The sequence below is a fragment of the Ceratotherium simum genome, chromosome 7, assembly GCF_057802395.1.
Source record: "Ceratotherium simum simum isolate JZ-2026a chromosome 7, ASM5780239v1, whole genome shotgun sequence".
NCBI classification, from domain to species: Eukaryota; Metazoa; Chordata; class Mammalia; order Perissodactyla; family Rhinocerotidae; genus Ceratotherium; species Ceratotherium simum.
Window position 1 is genome coordinate 42,707,784 of NC_141906.1, and position 12,592 is coordinate 42,720,375.

Genomic DNA, 12,592 nt, shown 5'->3' on the forward strand with positions numbered 1-12,592 from the left:
CTCCTCTGCCACCCAGGAGAGTGAGCCACACTGTGTTCTTCACATTCATACTTGCCACCTACTCTCTCACCCCACTATTCCAGTATTCCCAACGTGGTAGTTCTGTGTTCTTGCCATCTTTTCATTCCTAGGGCAAAGCACAATTCCTGGTATACAGAAGAACATATTAAATGTTGATAGAATAAATTAATTAATACATGAATAAGGCATAATACTGAATGTTAGGCTCATTTCTTTCATTTACTCTAAAATCATACTTACCTAATAGGGTTGTCACGAGGACTAAAGGAGAAAATGCATATAAAACACACCTGACACATAATAAACACTCAATAAACGAACACAGTTATTAACTATATCAACATGACCATGTATAAGTTGCTTTGCTCCCTTAGCCACAATCATTTTAAATTGTTGATAATTATTCCTGCCCTGCCCACTCATCCCCTTGAGATGAGAAAGAGCTTAAAGCAGTTTGGGAACTATAAATCACTAGACAAACATATTATTATCACTATGACGATGATGATTATAGGCCATTTTCTTTGTGAATCTTGCCCACAATAGGTTTGTCCATTAAGGTCACATTACCTTTGCTGATGTTTCAAACCATCCTACGAAACCGTGATCCTTGCAGAACTGGTCCATCTTGAGGCCATTGTTCATGAGCACATCCTTCCCCTGGTCGCATTTGTTGGCTAACAAAACCACTGAAATTGGCTTGCCATTAGGGAGACTTAACTTAGAGTCCAAATCATTTTTCCACTTTGTCACTGCTTCAAATGTAGCTGGCCTGGTGACATCGAAGACAATAAATGCACCCATGGCTTCTCGGTAATAAACCCTTGTCATGTTTCCAAATCTTTCTTGACCTATCACCAAAAAGAAATAGAAATCAAAAACTTATTACAATTATAAACTGAATCATATATTGGAAGCTCACAAGGCCTCCAGGATGAGCAGATCACTCAGTAAAATGTTTCACTGTTTATCTTTACAGAATGAGCTAAATATACAATCATGCAGCTTTGGTCTCAATCTTTGAGTCCAAAGAAGATTCATTCATTTAACAGGTACTTATCGAAACTTCTGTGTACCATGTAATGTTCTTGAACTGTGCTAATACAGTATCCCACCACCTGCATATGGCTACTTAAGTTTGAATTAATTAAAACTAAATAAAATTTAAAAGTCTGTTCCTTTGTCATACTATTCGAGTGTTCAATAACCACATGTAGCTAGTGGCTACAGTATTAGACAACTCCAATATAGACCATTTTCATTAACACAGAATGTTCTATTAGACAACACTGTTCTAAATACTTGAGATACAATGATTAAAACATGAAAATCCCTGCCATCACAGAGCTTACATTTTAGCAAGATGATAGATTCTAAAGATAAAGATAATAAATAACTAAATTATGTAGTATGCTAAAAAGACATCCACAGTCAATTCCAATTAAGGGTAATAGTAATAGCTAGCATTTATTGTATGTTTACTAACCATCAGCAATGCGATTTACATAAGTGATCATGAAAATGCAATTATCATCTTCATTTTAAAGTGAGACAACTGAGGCTTAGAAAGGCTAAGTAACTTGTTCAAATTATACAGATGGTAAGCTTTGAAAGCTGGAACTCAAATCTGAGCTTTTTGAATCCAGAGACCGTAGTCATTTATCAGCATTGAATACTCTCAACCACTAAACCATAGTCTTGTGTGATCTCTCCTCCAGGTTTACGTACCAGGGGTGTCCTTTCAACTCAGTTGAAGAGCTAACAGATATTTATGTGTCGAAGCCAGTCTCTGGGCTACATGCTAGGAACACAACAGTGAACTAGATGGCCTCTACCCTTAAGTAGTCTACAATCTATTGGATAAGGAAAGTCCTCTCACGTGAAATCAATTAATCAATCAACAAAAGGATTGGTCTCATTTAGACCAATCAGCTAGAATAAGTTTTGCTCTGATTCTTAATTTTCTAAATGAATATTGGCAAGAGTCTTAAACAGGCTAAGTTTAGCCTTTCAGATCTGCAAAATGGCAGTAATAATATGTACCTCACAGGGTTGTCATGTGGACGGAACGAATTCACATATATAAAGCACCCAGCATAATACCTTAGAACTAGCTAGTACGTGAGTTTTCCCTCCCTTTTTCCAGCATGTTAAAAATTATGAAAGACAATATGATGTAAGTAGTGAAATCAAAGTTCCAGACCAGAGTTTATGACCAAAAATTACAGTTATTTCAGCTGATTAACAAAAATGAACAAAATCCTGTTGCTTGTAACTCTGTCCACTAGTAGTCACTGAAGACAGAAGCTCATGAAGACTGAGTTTATATTTTCTGAACCAAAAACTCCAGAAGTGTGTGACCAGACAAAGGCTTTTATTATGACTTGGGAATTTATTTATGTTCAGAGTCTGATTAAGTTATGTAAATTAAAACAAGTATGTATTTAATAAGCCAACTTATCTGGAAAAGAATAAAATGCTGAAACTAGCATGTATCTAAGAATATATAAGTCAACATACCTCTAAGAACACTTTACACTTAACTTTGAGCTCAAGGTTTTGTGATGGTGGATTTTAATTCAAGTTACCAAACTCTTTTGCAGGTTATGATCACATTGGCATTAGCATTGTGGATTGTAAGAGGAAACGATCCATAAGCACTTAATGGAAATGGATGAAGGACAAGGGTTCCGGTCCTGTGTGTGAGCCCGTGTGCTCAAGCACGTACCACTGGAAAGAGCATTTTGTCAGGGCCAGCGCACAATGATCCTCAAACATTTGTTACATGGATTATACCATAGAAATATATACATTTTTTAATTTCCCACAGTCATCCAGTCAATGAAAGAAAGGGATGTAATACTCTTCATGTGACATACAACCCACAGATAAACTTTCATTTTTCCCAAATGAATTTTAAATTTTTTTTTTTTTTTAATTTCCTGATACAAACAGTGATCTCCTTTGATACTGCTCAGGGTGGCCATGATATTTCACGAAGATGGAGGAAAAAAGCCCTCTGTGATCATTCAGGACTCTGAAGGCCTCCAGGCTTTGTAAGGATGTCTTATGATCCCTTTCAGGGAAATAATCAGATGAAGGGCACAAAGTCATGAGTTCTTCAATAATCTGCTTGTCCAGAGGTTTCACAGTAGAGGAAGGCAGCCCTCAAGAAGAAGATTTTACATTTCAAATATATGGCAAGGGGTCATTTTTAAGACTATGCAAAAAAGCAATATATAGACTTAACACCTTCATAGGAATTTAAAAAGGAAAATGTTTGTGTGTGCGTGTTTGAGTTTGTGAGGGTATGTGTCTCAGATCAGAAATAAGGAGAAAAAAGTGTGTTTCTAGAAAGAAAAGATCTTTGTATATTGAGGTCACTGGGCCAGCAGACTTGGAAAGTTTGTATTTTTGGCGTTCCACAGAGAGGTCACATTCAGACCAAGGCATTTCTAACACTCACATTTTATCCTTCCTTTGTCAGCTGACAGCCTTCTCTGCTGTTTCTTATCAAGAGAATGAGAATCATGTGATTTCAGTGAGTGCCTACATATGGACAAAGTAGAGACTGATGGATTTCTCACAGGTAATTTACTTTAAAAAAAAAAAAAAGACCATAGTTCAAAAATTACCCTTGAAGTTAGATCACTCTTTCAACACACGTTTATTGAATAGCTGCTATGGTCCAGGCTCTGTGCTTTATGCTGCAAATACGTAGCTTTTTTGCCCTTGAGGAACTTCCAAACTAAGAAGTGTCATACTGGACGTATGCACTGATAATGATCCGATTCACCATGTGGGTCCCTGCTTCCCTTTTTCTCTAAACACACACTCCGTAACCGTGTAGATGTGGCTCATGCTTCAGCTCCCAACTTGGAGGGATATTAAATGACAAAGCCATCAACTCAATCACAAAAGTTAATACAATGGCTGCGGGAACAATTTGGATAACCTCACTGCAGAAGGCACTAAATTGAAGGGTCAGAGACATTGGTCTTAATTTTAATCACTGGTTACCAGCGCAGCCTTAGACAAATGCATTTCTCTCTCTGAGACTCAGTTTTCTCATCTGTAAAATGAAGTTTTTCTGACTGATCTCTAAGCTCTCTTACCGCTTTCACGCCTTCTCGCTCTACGATATCACTGTTAAATCAACACCTGGCCCTCTGTCCCAACGCCTGAAATGGTCCATTGAGTGTCACTGACTTAGCTAAAAATATACGCAAGCAGCACAGCCATAATGTGAATTTAATGATATTTTCACTTGGTAATTAGTACTATATAAATGCTCTCAGTGGGCATAACCAAACAGTGAATCTTCTAGACAGGCATAAAAACAACAAGAGGCAGCATGTCAGGTTTTCCATTAACCAACCAGCTCTGTGACCTCAGATTAGTCACTTTACCATTCTAAGCTTCAGTGTCCTCATTGATAAAATAAGGAAACTGGATTGTATACCCTAAACTAAATTCATTATTGCTTCTGGCAACCCCCTCTAATTAACCTCCCCCATGTGCAGGAACCCAGTTCTCCACCTCCTACTCCTGCGTTCCCCTCTCTGGTTTACAGCATCATCATCAACACTGCCACCCAGGGTGGTACCCTCAAGTTACCTTCCAATCTTTCCTCACCACTATATCCAAAGGGTCTCCAACATCCTACCAACACTTGTATTTCAGAAGTGGCTTTTGACTCTGTCCCCTCCTCCCCATCAACATTGCCATTGTTCCAATTCAGGCCCTCATCGCTCCTCACCTGGGCCTCTGACAGCTCCCTAACAGGGGCTTTCAGCTTCTCAGATCTCATCAATCTCACTCTCCCTTAAAATAAATATAAATATAAACACAAGTCTTAGACAGCTATCATTCTGGCAGCATAAGAGATCACTTAATGGGTATATAGCCAAAGGAAACAAAATCACTACTATGAAAAGATATCTGTACACCTATGTGCACTGTAGCATTATTCATAATAACCAAGACATGGAATCATTCTGAATCATTCTAAGTGTCCATTGGTGGATGAATGGACAAAGAAAACGTGGTGTGTATATATATATATATACACAATGAATATTATTCAGCCATAAAAAAAAAGAAGGAAATCCTGCTGTTTACAACAACATGGACAAATGCTATGAGAGCACTATGTTAAGTGAACAAAGTCAGACAGAGAAAGAAAAATACTGTATGATCTCACTTATATGTGGAATCTAAAAAAGCCAAACTCAGAAACAGAGAGAAGAATGGTGGTTGCCAGGGGCTGGGAGTGGGGGAAATAGATATTGGTCAAAAGGTACAAAATTTAAGTTATAAGATGAAAAAGTTCTGGGATCTAATGTAGAGCATGGGGACTATACTTGAAAGTTGCTAAGAGAGTAGATCTTAAATGGTCTCACCACACACAAAAAAATGGTGATGGAGGTGTTAACCCTATTATGGTAATCATTTCACAATATGTAAGTATATCAAACCATCACATTGTACAACTTAAATTTACACAATGCTATAACTGCTATATCAGTTATATGTCAATAAAGCCGGGGGAAAAAAAAAAGAAATCATCTGAAGTATTTACAGAATACCCCTTCCTGGGCCACATTCCTCAGAGATTCTTATTGTGTTGGTTTTGCGTGGGGTCCAGGTATCCGTTTTTTTAAGCACTCCCTAGGTGAAGTCTTAAAACTCTATTTCTATCAGAATTCACTTTCAAAATGTAAGTCTTACCATTATGCACTGCTGTTCTAGCCCTTCAATGACTCTTAGATACTTAAAAAGCAGATACCTTTATTAACACGACCCATGAGGAGTCTTTGGCTCCAACCACCTTTCCAAACTCTCCTTCTACCACTTCCTTCAAAGTGCTCCACGGCCAAGCCACACTGGACTACTTGTTCTTCCTAAAACACACCCGGCATTACTCCCTGGATATTCTTGCCTTTTTACATCTCTTTTACATCCCAAAGCCGAAATTCCCTCCCCATCTCTCCTCCCACTCTGTTCAGTGAAATCCTATGCATCCTATAATTGTGCCCTGAAATGTCATTACATTTGTTTACACTTGGTTTGTCCTGCCAGCTGGAACCGATGACTCCCTTTTTCACAACGCCACAGCATTTTCTTTTTCCTACACCACTCACACTTATCATACTATGTATTCATGCTTCAGTCTCCACGATGGCATTGTAAAAACTGAGAAAGCAAGTTGATCATGTTTTCTTGTTGTAAGTCCAAGGTCTATTTCTCCACTTTTTGGATGTAGTAAGAGCTCAAGACATTGTGGTAGAAATAAACTGAAATTAAGCTTCTTTCTTCCTCTAAAACACAACATCATCAGTATTCATGAACCAGTGCTGCATAAAAATGCACTTACTCTATATTTTACCCTCATTTCCAGTAGATAATCAATAGATGTTCATTGATGGAGAAAATTAACAGGGTTATGTGTGTATCTGTTGCAACAAGTTTCAGATTGGAATGTTATGTTTTTGTAATCATTCTCATGTTCTTAAGAAATAATCCCTTGGAATCAATTTACTCTATTCCAAATAACATAACTTTTTGAGGTCATGGAACAATCAGTAGAGCTAAAAGTACCACCAAGATATGCTCTTTATTTCTAGAGAGTAATAGTATGAAAATCAGGAAGATAAAACCAAAAGTATATATGGACCTTGCACAAGAATCTAGAGAAAAAAACCTATCCAATTACTGTGGTGGTCAAATGGACACTGAATTTATTAATGGCTTAAGCTGGTTTTGAAGGCTCAGGGAAACCCACAGACTAGGATCAGAGTGCAGCTGACATCCTGGTAAGCAAGGTTTTCTCCAATTTTTAAGAGCCCATCTGACCCTCTGGCAATGGTTCTAAAACTCTTTCATCTTCTCTCTTCCCTACTTTGCCCCACCAAGCCAGTGACAGAAATGTGTCCATCAATCACCCTTTGTCCAAGTCTTCAAAGTTTATATCCTGGAATTAACTTTGTGTAATCTTCCCCTACAAAATTACAAGTTGCCTCTAGCCAGAACCAAGTTTCTGCAGCCCCCATGACCAGCATGGCAGTCTGTATACAGTGAGTGTTCAATAAGGTCTCCTTGCTGAGTGAAAGAATAACCCCTAATTCTTTACCTCCTCCCTGTGGATACTGTCAGGCTTAAGAAATCTTTAAGAGTCATCCTTTGTCATATCTCTTGCACTCATCACTTTCTCTCCACTCCCACTGAAATCACTCTAGTTAGGATTGTCTCATCTCATCTCGACTCATTTATTCATTTAACACAAAATGTTGGATACCTATTATTTTCCAGGCCCTGTTCTGGCAACTAGAAAAAAACAATTAAAAATCCTTGTCCTCATGAATCTTACATTCTAGTGGAAAGAGTTAAAAGTTGGTAAGATGGGGCCAGCCCGGTGGCAAAGTGATTAAGTTGTCGTGCTCTGCTTTGGAGGCCCAAGGTTCACGGGTTCAGATCCCAGGGGCAGACCTACGCACTGCTCATCAAGCCATGCTGTGGTGGCATCCCACATACAAAATAGAGGAACATGGGCACAGTTCTTAGCTCAGGGCTAATCTTCCTCAGCAAAAAGAGGAAGATTGGTAATGGATGTTAGCTCAGGGGCCAATCTTCCTCACCAAAAAAAAACACAAAGTTGGTAAGATACACATAATATTACACTAGCTGGTGAAATGTTAGGGGGAAAAATAAAGTAGGGAAGGAGAAAAGGGTATGCAGGGGATGAGGCAAAGTTAAGCAGGATGGATAGTGAAAGCCCACTGAGAAGGTATCATTTGAGCAAAGACCAAAGAGAGGTAAAAGAGCAAGCCATATGGAGATTTAGGAGAAGAGAGTTTTTGACAGAGGGAATGACAAGTACAAAGATTCCGAGGCACAAATGTGTCTGGGAAGTGTTTAGAGAACAGCAAGGAGACCGTGTTGCCTGGAGAGGATTGTGCAAGAGGAAAAGTAGTAGTGTCCAGACTGTAGACAGTTTCAGGCCATTGTACCGATGTTACCTTTTATTCTGGATGAGAGAGAAAAGCACTGAAGGATTGTGAGCAAATGAGAAACATGAACTAATAGGAGTAACTGGATAACTATGGCTGCTGCATTGAGGAATGACTTATAAGAGTCAAGGTTGAAAGTGGGGAGACAATAATCCAGGCAAGAGATCATGATTTGGACCAAAGTGGTAGTAGTGAAGATGGTAAAGGTTCGTTGTTTTCTGGATATATTTGGACATAGAGACGATAGATGAGATTTAGAGTATGAGATGATGCAAGCATGACTCCCAATCTTTTGGCATAAAAAATTGAAAGTACGGAGTTGCCATTAGCTGAGATGGAGAAGAATTTGAAGGTGCAAGTTTCATGAAAGTAGATCGGGATTCTGATGTGTTAAGTTTGACATGTCTGTTAGGTGGTTATATTGAGCAGGCAGTTGTATAAATGAGGCTGAAGTTCCAGGGGGAGGTCGGGGCTGAAGATTTACCTTGTACCTTAATTTCTGTACACCTCTGCCAGGTTCATCTTCCAACGTTCTGTTTTGACCCTATCATTTCCCTAATGAAACACTTTGAAGGATCCACTACTGCCTACAGCAGATGCCCAAAAAGGGAGGTTGGGTGTCTGACATGTTATGTGACCCACACAAGATTTAAAGCAATTTGAACCATTTCCCAACAGTTATGAATTAGAAGATCTCTAACAAGACAGATATCAGAATGTCTCAAAAACTCAGACCATTGAGAAATACAGGATCCCCATCAAATGAATAATGTTTAGCAGTTACTTCATTTGAGCTGACTAGGGCCAAACATCCAATTTCAAAGAAAAAAAAAATTTGCTGAGATGCTATTCCTTTCACATTGTTATATACCCCAAAGATACTGCCTTACATTCAAATTTGTGTATTTATATCAATTTTATAAAATAACTCTAATAAAATATTTAGAATTCAATGAAATTTATATAATTTTATTTTAAAAGATATTATTGTTATTGATCCATTTTTCTTGTTGTAAGGCTCTTAGAAATGGTTACTTAGGATCCCATGTTTGTTTCTTTGCTTCAAAAGAAACACACTTTAGTTTAACACACTTGAGTTTGTTCCAGTACATCCATCCAGCTGTACAGGGAGTTTTGTGGAGAAACAAAATGGGAACCAGGATTACGGAGAAATTTTGTTCCCATTTCCTAGGGAAACAGGGAGCAGTTGCTTGGGTGGTCCAGAATTGGGACAGATTTTTCATAGAGGCCCTTGAAAGATGAACAAGTGCCAGGTAGAGAAAAAAGATAATTTATTTTACCCTCTGGGCTCCTATGGGATTTTCAAGGTTGAACACCTTGATCTATAAGTTAAAGGCTCATCCTCAGACTGAGGTCAAGGTCCTGCCCAAAACTATGCCTTGCCAGGCTCTAAGTTCTGCTTCTTGCTTTCATTTATACTCACTCCACGGCACCCCTACTCCCACTAGAACATAGCCTCTCACTTATTCTCCACCTAACTAAATCCTACCTATGCTTCAAGATTGCACCAAACTCTACCTTCTTGGAGCTTCTTCTGACTACTTGGCCCCACACCCACTTTCTCTTCCTCTATACTCACACAGCACTGCCTGTATCACTTGCTTGTCTATTTAATCAGGCTCTGCCTTGTACTGTTTTTTATGTGCTGCAAACCTCTGCAGCCTATGTCCCCAATTACACTGTAGACTCCTTGATCCCACTGTTGAATATTACTCAATTACAGTCCCTTTATATCTCCACAGCGCACACACTCTCAGAGGCTCTTAGTCTATGCTCACAATGGACTTGCAAAATAGGATGGAACTGGTAATACAAGTACTCCTTACATCATGAAATGACAATTAATATTAATTTCTTACTTGTGAGAGGGAACCCCAGCAAAGAGAGGAGTGGACTGAAAAAAGCAAGATCTCTGATCAAACTCATTTACTTTCTATGCCTGTTAAACTCCTGTTCATTCTTAAGATCCACTCTGAAAAAAATCTATTCCCAATTCAGAACCACCCAAGCTCTTTCTGTAATTTCTTTAGTTTCCCCATAAACGATGGCTCTCATTTCATCTTACTGCTGGTTGTCATCTCTTGTAGGTAAATCTTACCTCTATTCAACAAGAAGGTAAAGCTAGATGCAGGGCATTGAATTAAGCTAAAGTATGCAAGAGAATAAGATGAAATAAAAAGTAACAGTTGATTTCTTCAGTGTCCATAAACAATAGCATTATAGAAAGGAAGGGTGGATGGATTATAGTGATCTATTTTTTAAATTAAATTTCGAAATATTCTCATTAAATTTTGAATTTATATTTATATTTAAGGCTGTGGGAGGGAGTGAAAATGAGTATCCCACTATCCCAGAAGATTTTTTTGTCAGAATTCATTTTGACTGGGGTCTGATGCTACTCAGTTTAAATGAAATAACTTACTTGGATAGAGAAATAACATGATATAGTAATGTCCAATAATGGTTGGAAGGAAGGAATCAAACCAAGTCACAAAAGAGAGGTTGGCATGAATCAAGAAAGAAGGATTAGCATCTCATGCTTTTAATTAAACTAATTACAACCTAAACAAAAACCTAACAATGTAAAAATACCTCCTCTGAGTTGTAAGCTCAAATGTATTCAATGAAAAGGTATCTTTGAATTAGCATTTGAGACATCACCTCTAAGTAACCTTTAAAGATAGTCTCATAACTAACTCACAAGAGACCCTGGACTCTAAAGGTTTCACTCTTAAAGAATTTCCAGATTCCTCTAGAGCTAAAATTCCCAGAATGCGTGCCAAGGTGTTCTAGGGTCCTTCAGCGAACTCACAGGAATGCAACAGGATATTTAAAAATTTTAAGGCAAACACAGTTGTACTCAAGTTCCGTCAGACACCTCAGGAACTACTAGCTTGAGGTAGTTCACAATTTTAACATTAGATAGTGCTACATTCCTTTTGATGGGATCATATCTTTTTTGAAACTGGGGTTTTCACAGTTTTTGTGGTAAAAAGCAAGAGTCACGTGAAAATCAATGTGAAACAGGAAATGAGGTTGGTGATGTCCACTCTGACTCAAAGTTTTGAGATGTTGTTCCACGGCCCAAAGGCACACATACGCCAATAGTAAATAACTGTAACTGTTAAAAATGAAATAAAAATGTTTTTTTAATTTGTGTTCCATTTTTTTCCTCAAATGGCTATTAAATTGTTAGAACATAATACTTATTAAGTTGTCTGGTGCTAACTGTTTAATAAACAGAACTTGTAGGTATTTCTCTTGGCCTAGAGGCACCATGAAAAAATTACTTTGACACTTAAGGATGCTGTGAAGCGAGGAAGTTAGAGAACCTCTGCTGTAGCCTCTAGAGACTAGTTTAGAGTACAGTTTTCTTTAAATGTAAAACACACATATACGCACACCTCTACCCATATAAGACTTAATTTTTATTCCAATATCATTAAGCATCATAGCTACTCTTATCTTAATTCTCAAACTGGAGACTTATGTCCCTCAGTCACTGCATAAAAGTAGTATATTCAGATGGTTGTTATTAAACCAAACCAACCACATGGTCTCAGCAATGATGTGTGTAAAGAATTCAGCTCATTCAATTCTCAGCTCTATCCAAAAGTGCAAAGGTTGAAAAAAATAATAAATTATTCCTTTAAAATAAATAATATGTCTCCTCTAAATGCAATTTAAACAATCTATGACATGAAAACCATTGCATTGTTATATCACACATTAGGCAATAGTAGAATAGAATGGTTAGAAAATAGAATTTGTAACTAGACAAATCTCAGTTTACATCCCAGCACCACTCCTTACTATTTGTGTGACTTTTGAAAAACTGTATGTGTTTTTTGCCTTGTTTATTTGTTTTTTAGCCTGTCTGAGCATAGTTCTCTCATCTCTGTGATGAGGTTAGTAACAGTGCCTAGCAGATAAGCTCATTGTGGGCAATAAATGAAAGGATACATACAAAAGCATAGCACCATGCCTGACACTCGATAAATGGTGGCTATTAATAACACATTATACTGTAGGGGAAAATAGTTCTACCAGGAGTAATTTAAATCAATTTATTTTAAACTTCACCCTATAAATTAGATTGAAATTTGTTTGAATCCCTCACACTATAGATATTTTCTTTGTCCACATTAGGCTGAGGAGGTACACAAGAAGCTAAGTTTATCATCACTTTTCTTGAGAAAGCAGGTTTATGCAAGGCTGACGAGGAAGAAAGGTTAGTGTATCAGGATAGAGACTACAAAAAGTAGAGACTCAGAGCAAAAAGAAATAATTCTGAGTTCTCTCAGACATTTGAAACTATTGATTATCCTCTTCTTAAATTCTCTCCTCTTTGCTTCCAAAAACCTGCCTTTGTTTGGTTCTCCTCCTACCTGGTGCTTTCCCCTCTACTTCTTTGCTGACTCCACAGTCATTTCATTCAGTTACACAACAAATAACTTGTGGCAAGGTCTGCTAAAAATCCTGAAGGATATCTGGAGAGGTATTAAATAACTCTAACACAAGGCTAAAGGAAGAAGTGCTAC

General features: G+C 37.8%; 1 protein-coding gene across 2 annotated transcripts in view; it reads right to left on the reverse strand.

Annotated features, from left to right (window-relative positions):
* RAB38 (RAB38, member RAS oncogene family) overlaps positions 1-12,592 on the reverse strand; it is a 57,065-nt gene that overhangs the window by 34,757 nt on the left and 9,716 nt on the right. For both annotated transcript variants that reach the window (XM_004434091.3, XM_087433563.1), the window contains exon 2: positions 592-872. In XM_004434091.3, the coding sequence (XP_004434148.1) occupies positions 592-872 (281 nt within the window). The remainder of the gene's footprint in view (positions 1-591; positions 873-12,592) is intronic.